This window comes from Schistocerca americana, chromosome 5, assembly GCF_021461395.2.
Source record: "Schistocerca americana isolate TAMUIC-IGC-003095 chromosome 5, iqSchAmer2.1, whole genome shotgun sequence".
NCBI lineage: Eukaryota > Metazoa > Arthropoda > Insecta > Orthoptera > Acrididae > Schistocerca > Schistocerca americana.
In genome coordinates, this window is record NC_060123.1 from 417,589,805 (window position 1) to 417,601,979 (window position 12,175).

The following is a 12,175-nucleotide window of genomic DNA, read 5'->3' on the forward strand; positions in this document are numbered from 1 at the left end:
CAAATAAATATTCATTTTTATATCAAACAATGTAAAAACCAGGATGGAATGTAACATTTTTATATGATAGATAAAGCATATTGAGAATGTTGGGTGCAAGTACTACTCTGAGAGGAAGTAGTGGTGGCATGAGTCAAACCAATTTGAAGACTCCCCCCTCACCCCTCACCCCTCCAACCCCACCACCCTCCCAATCCCTACCCGTAAAGAAAAATTTCATGCATTCTTTATTTTCACTTTTGTTGCAAACACAGAATTTATGTGACACAGATACCAAATATTATTGATTTGTCTAAATTTCCTGAATTAAAACTCTGATACATTCCTCTGTTCATGATTATTCCGTTCTAACACACACACACACACACACACACACACACACACACACACACACACACACACATACACAAGACCCTTTGTTATAGGAGTGCTTGGCTGTTCATTCCTTAATGCCCTAGCAAGTAACTAAATGCTAGTAATAATTGCTATGAATGTGCAGGAACAATTTAACTTGTCAGTGCTTTAGTAAAAAGATGTTATTCCTGTAATTACCATGAATATTTGGTACCTATTGATGATTATAAATATACGGTGTATCAGAATATTTTTACAAGCTTGAAGGAGAGGTGGAGTAGGGTGGGTTGGTTGCTCCATTCTTCACTCCAAAATAAGGGGAAAAGTCCATGATACGAGATGTCCACAAATTCTTCATTTTTGAGTTGTCAATGAAAGTTTATCCTCAACACATTTCAAGGTAAAATTCACCCATTGAAATTTGTAATCAGTGATTACAATTAATTGTGTTAAATAATTGAGTGATACTGATGTATTGATTCAAGTCAACTTACCCATCCACTTGGAGTATCCTTGATAGTGATGTGTTGCTGTGGAGAAAGTTTCACATGAGTTACTAGTGCTACCTCATTACAACTCCATTTAACTGTGAAAGGATAGTCACTATATGAAGAGGTGGGTAAGATTCTGAAATTGACCATTTACTTTATCCATCCATAGACAATAAATATTGCATGGATGTTGTTCAAAAGTACAGGTAAATTTATGGGAAACAATTAGGGCAAAAGGAACATATAAATTTTTACATTAAATAGTAAAAAGAATAATACATACAAAATTGTACAAAAAATGAACAAAGACATACAAGACACAGTAAGACAACTTTTTATACATGTATACTAACAGTATTGTAACTGCATAGTCTGTTTGCCGTAAAGCTTTACTTTTGTCTTCCCTAAACAGGAAGCCCTTATATTCACTACAATAATTCAGTGAAGATTTTACCACACTCAGCAACTGTCCATCAGATATACAAAATTAACAGAAACTTTAGGGGATGAAATACAGTGTTTTCAGTTTTGCTGCAATATAAACATTATCAGAAATATTTATTGGCCTAAATAGTCATTTACTGAGTAAAAGCATTGTTCAGATAGAAATTCTTTAAATTCTACCTTAAATCTGTTTTCATCTTCTTACTTTCTGATGTCGGCTCGCAGGATGTTGTAGAATTTTGCACCAATATGACTCATATGCCCTTGTGTGTGTCTTCTTTTTGTTCGTTGAGTATGGACGGCTGTGCTGTTTCAAGTATTGTAGTTATGCAAGTCAGCATTTGTCTGAAAATATGCAAGGTGGGCCCTAACATATAAAAATATATGTACAAAATCATATATATATTATAATAGAGGGAAACATTCCACGTAGGAAAAATATATCTAAAAACAAAGATGATGTGACTTACCAAATGAAAGTGCTGCCAGGTCGACAGACACACAAACATACACACAAAATTCAAGCTTTCGCAACAAACTGTTGCCTCATCAGGAAAGAGGGAAGGAGAGGGAAAGACGGAAGGATGTGGGTTTTAAGGGAGAGGGTAAGGAGTCATTCCAATCCCGGGAGCGGAAAGACTTACCTTAGGGGGAAAAAAGGACGGGTATACACTCGCGCACACACACACATATCCATCCACACATATACAGACACAAGCAGACATATTTAAAGACAAAGAGTTTGGGCAGAGATGTCAGTCGAGGCAGAAGTGCAGGGGCAAAGATGTTGTTGAATGACAGGTGAGGTATGAGTGGCGGCAACTTGAAATTAGCGGAGATTGAGGCCTGGTGGATAACGGGAAGAGAGGATATATTGAAGAGCAAGTTCCCATCTCCGGAGTTCGGATAGGTTGGTGTTAGTGGGAAGTATCCAGATAACCCGGACGGTGTAACACTGTGCCAAGATGTGCTGGCCGTGCACCAAGGCATGTTTAGCCACAGGGTGATCCTCATTACCAACAAACACTGTCTGCCTGTGTCCATTCATGCAAATGGACAGTTTGTTGCTGGTCATTCCCACATAGAAAGCTTCACAGTGTAGGCAGGTCAGTTGGTAAATCACGTGGGTGCTTTCACACGTGGCTCTGCCTTTGATTGTGTACACCTTCCGGGTCACAGGACTGGAGTAGGTGGTGGTGGGAGGGTGCATGGGACAGGTTTTACAGCGGGGGCGGTTACAAGGGTAGGAGCCAGAGGGTAGGGAAAGTGGTTTGGGGATTTCATAGGGATGAACTAACAGGTTACGAATGTTAGGTGGACGGCGGAAAGACACTCTTGGTGGAGTGGGGAGGATTTCGTGAAGGATGGATCTCATTTCAGGGCAGGATTTGAGGAAGTCGTATCCCTGCTGGAGAGCCACATTCAGAGTCTGATCCAGTCACGGAAAGTATCCTGTCACAAGTGGGGCACTTTTGTGGTTCTTCTGTGGGAGGTTTTGGGTTTGAGGGGATGATTAAGTGGCTCTGGTTATTTGCTTCTGTACCAGGTCGGGAGGGTAGTTGCGGGATGCGAAAGCTGTTTTCAGGTTGTTGGTGTAATGCTTCAGGGATTCCGGACTGGAGCAGATTCGTTTGCCATGAAGACCTAGGCTGTAGGGAAGGGACCGTTTGATGTGGAATGGGTGGCAGCTGTCATAATGGAGGTACTGTTGCTTGTTGGTGGGTTTGATGTGGACGGACGTCTGAAGCTGGCCATTGGCCTGATGGAGGTCAACGTCAAGGAAAGTGGCATGGGATTTGGAGTAGGACCAAGTGAAACTGATGGAACCAAAGGAGTTGAGGTTGGAGAGGAAATTCTGGAGTTCTTCTTCACTGTGAGTCCAGATCATGAAGATGTCATCAATAAATCTGTACCAAACTTTGGGTTGGCAGGCCTGGGTAACCAAGAAGGCTTCCTCTAAGCGACCCATGATTAGGTTGGCGTACGAGGGGCCATCCTGGAACCCATGGCTGTTCCCTTTAATTGTTGGTATGTCTGGCCTTCAAAAGTGAAGAAGTTGTGGGTCGGGATGAAGCTGGCTAAGGTAATGAGGAAAGAGGTTTTAGGTAGGGTGGCAGGTGATCGGCGTGAAAGGAAGTGCTCCATCGCAGTGAGGCCCTGGACGTGCGGAATATTTGTGTATAAAGAAGTGGCATCAATGGTTACAAGGATGGTTTCCGGGGGTAACAGATTGGGTAAGGATTCCAGGCGTTTGAGAAAGTGGTTGGTGTCTTTGATGAAGGATGGGAGACTGCGTGTAATGGGTTGAAGGTGTTGATCTATTTAGGCAGAGATACGCTCTGTGGGGGCTTGGTAACCAGCTACAATGGGGCGGCCGGGATGGTTGGGTTTATGAATTTTGGGAAGAAGGTAGGGGTGCGGGGTGTCGGTGGGGTCAGGAGGTTGATGGAGTCAGGTGAAAGGTTTTGTAGGGGGCCTAAGTTTCTGAGGATTCCTTGAAGCTCCACCTGGACATCAGGAATGGGATTACCTTGGTAAACTTTGTATGTGGTGTTGTCTGAAAGCTGACGCAGTCCCTCAGCCACATACTCCCGACGATCAAGTACCACGGTCGTGGAACCCTTGTTTGCCGGAAGTTTGACAATGGATCGGTCAGCCTTTACATCACGGATAGCTTGGGCTTCAGCAGTGGTGATGTTGGGAGTATGATTAAGGTTTTTTAAGAAGGATTGAGAGGCAAGGCTGGAAGTCAGAAATTCCTGGAAGGTTTGGAGAGGGTGATTTTGAGGAAGACGAGCTGGGTCCCGCTGTGACGGAGGACGGAACTGTTCCAGGCAGGGTTCAATTCTGATAGTGTCTTGGTGAGTTGGATCATTAGGAGTAGGATTAGGATCGTTTTTCTTCGTGGCAAAGTGATACTTCCAGCAGAGAGTACGAGTGCAGGACAGTAAATCTATGACGAGGGCTGTTTGGTTGAATGTGGGAGTGGGGCTGAAGGTGAGGCCTTTGGATAGGACAGAGGTTTCGGATTGGGAGAGCGGTTTGGAGGAAAGGTTAACTACTGAATTAGGATGTTGTGGTTCCAGATTGCATTGATTGGAATTTTGAGGTCTTGGAGGGAGTGGAGCTGGAAGTGGGAGATTGAGTAGATGGGAGAGACTGGGTTTGTGTGCAATGAGAGCAGGTTGAGGTTTGCTGGAAAGGTTGTGAAGGGTGAGTGAGTTGCCTTTCCGGAGGTGGGAAACCAAAAGATTGGATAGTTTTTTGAGGTGGAGGGTGGCATGCTGTTCTAATTTGCGGTTGGCCTGTAGGAGGATGCTCTGAACAGTCGGTGTGGATGTGGGAGAGGAAAGATTGAGGACTTTTATTAAGGATAGGATTGACGGGTGTGTTCGTTGGCTGAGTTGATGTGTAGGTGAAGGATTAGGTGGGTGAGGGCAATGGATTGTTCAGTTTGGAACTGGTATAGGGACTGATGGAAAGAAGGGTTGCAGCCAGAGATGGGAACTTTAAGTGTGAGGCCTTTGGGGATAATGCCAAATGTCAGACAAGCCTGAGAAAATAAAATATGGGAGCGTAATCTGGCTAGGGCGAGGGCATGTTTGCGGAGGGAATGTAAATAAAACTTAATGGGGTCGTTGTGGGGGTGTTGTGAGGGTGACATGGTATTAGAAGGTGGAAAGTGTAACATGAGGTTGAAATGAAAATGAAAAATAAAAATATATGGGGAGAGATAAAGGTGAACTAGAAAGCAACTGGAGATCTGGTACGAAAAAAGGCGAAAAAGTGTTGGTTAAGTTGATCCTGTGGTGAACTTGGGTTGGTAGACAGCGATGTGCACAAAGGTTAGGTGGTTGTGTTGCCGCTAAAACACGTTAAAGAACGGAGAATTTCGGGAAAATTTCGAAAAAACTACGTGTAAATGTATTAAAAGGAGTGGTGTTGTGGTGAAAGATTACGAAAATGGGGCTAACAATTGTCTGACGAAGAAATAATGACGTTAAAATCTGTGTGGAGCGGCTAAAAATGATCAGTGATGTGCGAAAAACGGAAGTGGAAATAAAGCCAAAGTTATTAGAACTAGCCGAAATGGTTGTTTAATACATGAAAGCAACTGTTTTTGAACTAGAAACGGTGGATTTTATAGCAGCGGTAGTGTTGAAAGCGGAAAATAAATTTTTTTGGTAATGGTTTGGAAGTGGGTTACGTATTATTGAGTATATATAGGCGGGATAAAATTGTATAGTAGATTACGGTAAAAAGGGGAAGGTGAATACAAAGTGAGGCTACTGGTAAAAACAGAAAGAGAAAATACGACGACAGGAAAGATTTCGAAATGCAACAGCGACAATAACAAACGTAATTGTTGGGTTCAAATTAATGATATGATGATAATAGAGGGAAACATTCCACGTAGGAAAAATATATCTAAAAACAAAGATGATGTGACTTACCAAACGAAAGTGCTGGCACGTCGATAGACACACAAACAAACACAAATATACACACAAAATTCTAGCTTTCGCAACCAACAGTTGCTTTGTCAGGAAAGAGGAAAGGAGAGGGAAAGACGAAAGGATGTGGGTTTTAAAGGAGAGGGTAAGGAGTCATTCCAATCCCGGGAGCGGATAGACTTACCTTAGGGGGAAAAAAGGACGGGTATACACTCGCACACACACACATACCCATCCACACATATACAGACACAAGCAGACATATTAAAAGGCCTTTTAATATGTCTGCTTGTGTCTGTATATGTGTGGATGGATATGTGTGTGTGTGTGTGTGCAAAACAGGCAGAGTTAAATTTCTGCACAAGTTTAATACATGACCATTAAAATTATGATTTTCATCTACATGTATCCCCAGCAATTTTGTTGTTGCCACACTGTCTGTGGCCTTGTCACCCAACAACAATCAAGATTTACATTTTAACATATTTTCCCAGACTACATATAATTTGTTCTATTTGCATTTAATGTCAACCGGTTTGCATTGAACCAAGTGTGGACATCCTTTATTGCGTGATCAGTAGTTGTTTATGGCATTTTCTTTGGTTCATCTGATATTAAATTTATTTTGTGGTTGGAGTAATCTGACCTCAGTCCTACTATCTGTGTTCTGTTTTGTATGTATGATTCAAACCACTTTTATCCTGTCCCATGAATACCTAATGCTTCCAGTTTTTCTAAAAGAATGCCATGATTGACAGTGTCAAATGCTTTATAGAGATCTAAATTTATTCCAACTATACTGTTGTCTTTTTCTAGATTTTTGATTATTTGTTCAGTGTAGCACATTAGTGCTGTTTCTGTATTTTTACTTGCCTGGAAGCCATGCTGATTTCTATTTAGTAACTTATGGTCATTTAGATATTTGTTGATTCTGTGCTTCATCAATTTTTCTATTATTTTGGAAAATGCTGGCAGGAGGGATATTGGCCGATAGTTTTCTACGTTATGCTTGTCGTCATTTTTGAATAATGGCTTCACTTTTGACATTTTCATCCTTTCCAGAAACACTACTTCACTAAGTGATAAGTTGGCTATGTATGCCAAGGGCCTTGAGATTTGTGCAGCTGTCATTGTTGTGATATAAACGTGCACCTCATCTACTCCTGCTGGCATTTTAGGTTTCAAGCTTTTTATTACTTTGAACCTCATGTTCGTCTGTTGGATCTATCCTCATGCTACAGGCAGCTTTTGGAAATACAGGTTTTTCTTGGTTTGTAAATTTCGAGCTTAATGAAGTTGATGCATTTATGAAATAATTCTTGATGTAATTTGGCAAATCTTGTTTTTTTATATTGACGTTTTCTGTGTTTTTGAGAATGATATCCTAGTCTTCACACCTCTTTCCTGTTTCAGTCTTCACAATACCCCATATGGTTTTTGATTTGTTACCAAACTGTCTTATTAAGTTGTCATTACTCATAGATTTTCCCTTGGCAATTACTTTTCGATATACCCTCTTGTAATTCTTAACATATTTTATGAACTGTGGATCTGTCGATGCCTTCAGTTTTGTATTTAGTCTCTTTAGAGTTCTGATGCCAGCTGTGATCCAAGAACTTGGCTTTGTATTTTGATGCGATGTGATTTTTGGCAGCTTCTTTACAAAACAAATTACGAAATATCCTATGAAAATTGAAGGAAAAAGTGTTTCATGCATCATTCATATTTGTTAGGGACAGCACTTCTGCCCAGGATTCACTAGTTAGGATATTTGTAAATTCTATACAGTTCTCAATGGAAAATTTTCTTTTATACGTGAAGTGCACTTTTTTTGGCATTGAAGGAATTTTGAGGACAAGAGCATTATGGTCTGATAACCCCAAATCAATATTTGTTACTTCTACTTCTATGGATTGTACATTTGAAGATATATTATCTATAAGACTGTTTGTATTATATGTTATTCTTGTGGGTTCATTTGTGTGTGGGAACAGATTGAAACTACATAATAGATTTAGGAAGTGATTTTTTAGCCTACTTTCACTCATATGATTATGTTGAAATCCCCATAGACAACTACAGTGTCTCTTTCAGTAAAAAGAATGTTAAGCATTGTTTCTACTTGATTAATGAATATGTCTATATCCCCAGTAGGTCGTCTGTAAATTGTGATTGATTCACTATTTATTTTCACATGATTAAGACAAGAACCATAGCACTAAAATCGGTGGATCAAGGTAGCCAACATTTGTGTGTATAACTACCAGGAACAAGCTGCTCACTCTATCACACGAAAGATATTTCATGGACAGTTCATATATCTACATCACATTCAACTTAATCATAACCACAGAAGAACCTTTGTGAAAGGTTTATTGCCCTGACTGCTAATCCATTGTTTGTATTCTCAGTCATTTTCATAAATTAATTACTATTTTCACAACCAGCATTTGTGGATAGACTAAAATCTATGTTAGGTACAAGAAGCAGTTTATGATTAATGGGTAAACTGGAAATGTAGTATATGTTTTTCCAGCATGTCTTACAGCTGCTGTCTGCAAGGACTTTATTAAAAACATTCTTACAGACTTGCTACAGGACTTACTGCTACAAATAAGGGGAAGGTCGTGTTTGCACAGTTGTGTCTGTATTGATAAAAGGATAGATGGAGGACCAGATCCACAGCTTGCACCTGGACATTGGATTTGTATATGTTTAGCTGCCAAAAAGAAATTGACTTATGCAGCAGACATTCGTAATGTAGACACACTTCATTGTTCTGTCGTGGAAACCCGCAAAACCATTTGACACCATCTGAAAGTACAAAACTGTTGAAGCTGTAGTGGCTACTTGTTGACTTACTGCCCGTTGAGTTTTGTCTTGGGATCTTTGGCCAGTTTTTTTTTTTTTTTTTTTTTTTTTTTTTTTTTTTTTTTTTTTTTTACACTGTCAGCCAAAAATGTTGAGGCAAAAGTGATAAGCAAAGTGTCACCATCTGGGAGTGTTTATAATGGTGTAACAGTCCATGATCTGGCAAATACTTACACGTGTGAAAGCAAATTCAGTCTTTAGTACTCTTGTCTCGGTGCAAGAAACCCCCCCCCTGTCCCTTAATGTTGTAATATCCTATGTAAAGAATGGTAAAAATGTTTCTTTCCTCTTAAGAGAGATAGTTGTCAGGATCATATAATGAAGATGAAGAATGGAATATACATCATAAAAGTGAGAAGACATAGATGATATGCTTGGAACATTACTTATGTATGAGGTTTTTCAATAGATGTTAGAGTTGTCAGGCAGTCAGTTAATTCTGATTACTTGCAACTGGTATCAGATGTTTGCTGAATGTTCTTGTTTAAACTGTACGAATGGAGAAGAGAAGTGTGCACCACATAAATGATATTCAGACTTGACATATCTTTCTGGTCCCTAAAACTGTTGGCTAACCTCAGTATCATTTTCTCAGTAAGTAATCATACTTTCACTTAGTGTGCTGGTAGCAGCTCTGCAATTTATTTATTTAGTTATAGTTATTAAAGATAACAACCCATTTAAAAAAAGTTTTTTAATTTTACAGATTGCATGACTACTGTCCACCAGCATTCGTGTAAAGATCAGATTCAAGACTGTAGCAAACCAAAGATTTCTAAGGTAAAGTAACTGCTTTATTTGCGCTACCTTAGATTTAATGTGACCACCAAATAATGACAGCTACTTGAGAGTTGATCAAAAAACAAAGATTATGTAACTTACCAAACGAAAGTGTTGGTATGTTGATAGAGACACTAACAAACACAAACACTCACACAAAATTTAAGCTTTCACAACCCACGGTTGCTTCATCAGGAAAGAGGGAAGGAGAGGGAAAGACGAAAGGATGTGGGTTTTAAGGGAGAGGGTAAGGAGTCATTCCAATCCCGTGAGTGGAAAGACTTACCTTAGGGGGAAAAAAGGACAGGTATACACTCTCTCGCGCGCGCGCGCGCGCTCACGCGCGCACACACACACACACACACACACACACACACACACACACACACACACACACACATATCCATCCGCACATATACAGACACAAGCAGACATATGTAAAGGCAAAGAGTTTCGGCAGAGATGTCAGTCGAGGCAGAAGTACAGAGGCAAAGATGTTGAATGACAGGTGAGGTATGAGCGGCGGCAACTTGAAATTAGCGGAGGTTGAGGCCTGGTGGGTAACGGGAAGAGAGGATATATTGAAGGGCAAGTTCCCATCTCCGGAGTTCTGATAGGTTGGTGTTAGTGGGAAGTATCCAGATAACCCGGACGGTGTAACACTGTGCCAAGATGTGCTGGTCGTGCAACAAGGCATGTTTAGCCACAGGGTGATCCTCATTACCAACAAACACTGTCTGCCTGTGTCTATTCATGTGAATGGACAGTTTGTTGCTGGTCATTCCCACATAGAATGCGTCACAGTGTAGGCAGGTCAGTTGGTAAATCACGTGGGTGCTTTCACACGTGGCTCTGCCTTTGATCGTGTACACCTTCCGGTTTACAGGACTGAGTAGGTGGTGGTGGGAGGGTGCATGGGACAGGTTTTACACCAGGGGCGGTTACAAGGGTAGGAGCCAAAGGGTAGGGAAGGTGGTTTGGGGATTTCATAGGAATGAACCAAGAGGTTTACGAAGGTTAGGTGGACGGCAGAAAGACACTCTTGGTGGAGTGGGGAGGATTTCGTGAAGGATGGATCTCATTTCAGGGCAGGATTTGAGGAAGTCGTAACCCTGCTGGAGAGCCACATTCAGAGTCTGATCCAGTCCCGGAAGGTATCCTGCCACAAGTGGGGCACTTTTGGAGTTCAAGACATGATGGGAAACGTATCTGTGAATGTGAGGTCTGTTTAGAAAATTTCAGATCTTTGCCCACAAAATTTTTCTAAACTTACCTTTTAGTTGTTGTACATGTTCTCACTCAAAATACTCTCCAACACAATTGACACTCTGTTTCCAACACCATTTCCACTTCTGAAAGCAGTCTTGGTATGCCTTTTGGTCGATCGAGCAAAGCGCCGCCAACGTATTTTCTTTTATCTTGTGTATTGTTGCAAAACTTTCTCCTTTCAATCGACTTTTCAACTTTGGAAATAAAAAAAGTCCACATGCACCACGTCTTGAGAATACAGAGGATGAGGCAGCACAATGATTTGGTTTTTTGTGCAATAGTCAAGCACCAACAAGGATGATTGTATGGGTGCATTATCGTGATGCAAGAACCATGAATTGTCTCGACACATTTCAGGTCATTTAGTTCTCACATTTTCTCGCAGTCGTCTTAACACATTCTGGTAGCACCATCAATTAATAGTTTGTACCTGTGGCATGAATTCATGATGAACTAGTCCTCCATAGTCAAAGAAAACTTGACATTTGGCCTGACCTGATGAGCTTTTTTTTGTCCTGGAAAATCTTCCCCTACCCACTGTGAAGATTGAACCTTGGTCTCAACACCACAACCGTATACCCATGCCTCATCACCAGTTAAGATTCTTAAAGAAACATCTCATTTTCATTTGTGTGATACAAAAGCTCTTCACAGATTGTGAAGTGAAGGTCTTTCTGGTCTTGACTCATGAACTGTGGGACAAGCTTTGCAATAACACAATGCATTTAAAGATTCTTGTCTGGATTTCATAACATGATCCAACATTCTTCAGCAATCTCTCCGACAGTCTTCAATTCGCACACACAATTTTGATGGTGTTCCTCATATGAGTCGTTGGTAAAAGTCGAATGAGGGTCATCTTTAACTACCGTCTGGCCATTTTCAAACCATGTGAACCATTCATAGCACTCATCACTGTAGGCTTTCTGCATTATTTGATGTGTCTGTGTAAAGGTTTTCTTGAGTTTTACACAATATTTAAAGCAGAAGTGTTGTTCCTCTAACTCTGCCATTTTGAAATTCGCAAACTGTGTGACAAAAAATATCTACTCAAACCAGTGCTAAACAATAACTAACAGACATACAACAGTGAAATATTTGGCAACTGGTGCAAAATTACGAATGTTCTGGCACTTTTTTAACAGACCTTGTATGTTGAGTTACTCTCTCTGGCATGGGTGCATTTTTTGTGAATATTATCTTCAGGTAATATGGCAGTCTAGATTTTACGAGTAATTGTTGTGTGTAATATGAGCATTTTAACTTTTATATTCACTACATCATTTTAACTTTGTTGACCCAAAGAGATAATTCAGTTAAAAAAACAATAAATTGAGACATAATTACGGGCGTGTACTTACTTAAGGGGGCAAAATATTTGATACTGCCAATAGGCATGTATAAGAACTATTCTAACTTAAAGAGCATGATAGAGGGATATGTTAGAGAAAGTTGTAACCACAGGTCAGGTCACTAAGATCCCAGGATGAGAGGAACTCAAATGTGCTGAGG

The 12,175-nt window shown here is 40.4% G+C and overlaps 1 protein-coding gene across 1 annotated transcript in view; it reads left to right on the forward strand.

Moving 5' to 3' along the window:
• Positions 1-12,175, forward strand: part of LOC124615354 (rho guanine nucleotide exchange factor 18) — a 591,378-nt gene that overhangs the window by 347,821 nt on the left and 231,382 nt on the right. The window contains exon 12 of the mRNA XM_047143164.1: positions 9,321-9,394. Coding sequence (XP_046999120.1) covers positions 9,321-9,394 — 74 coding nt within the window. The remainder of the gene's footprint in view (positions 1-9,320; positions 9,395-12,175) is intronic.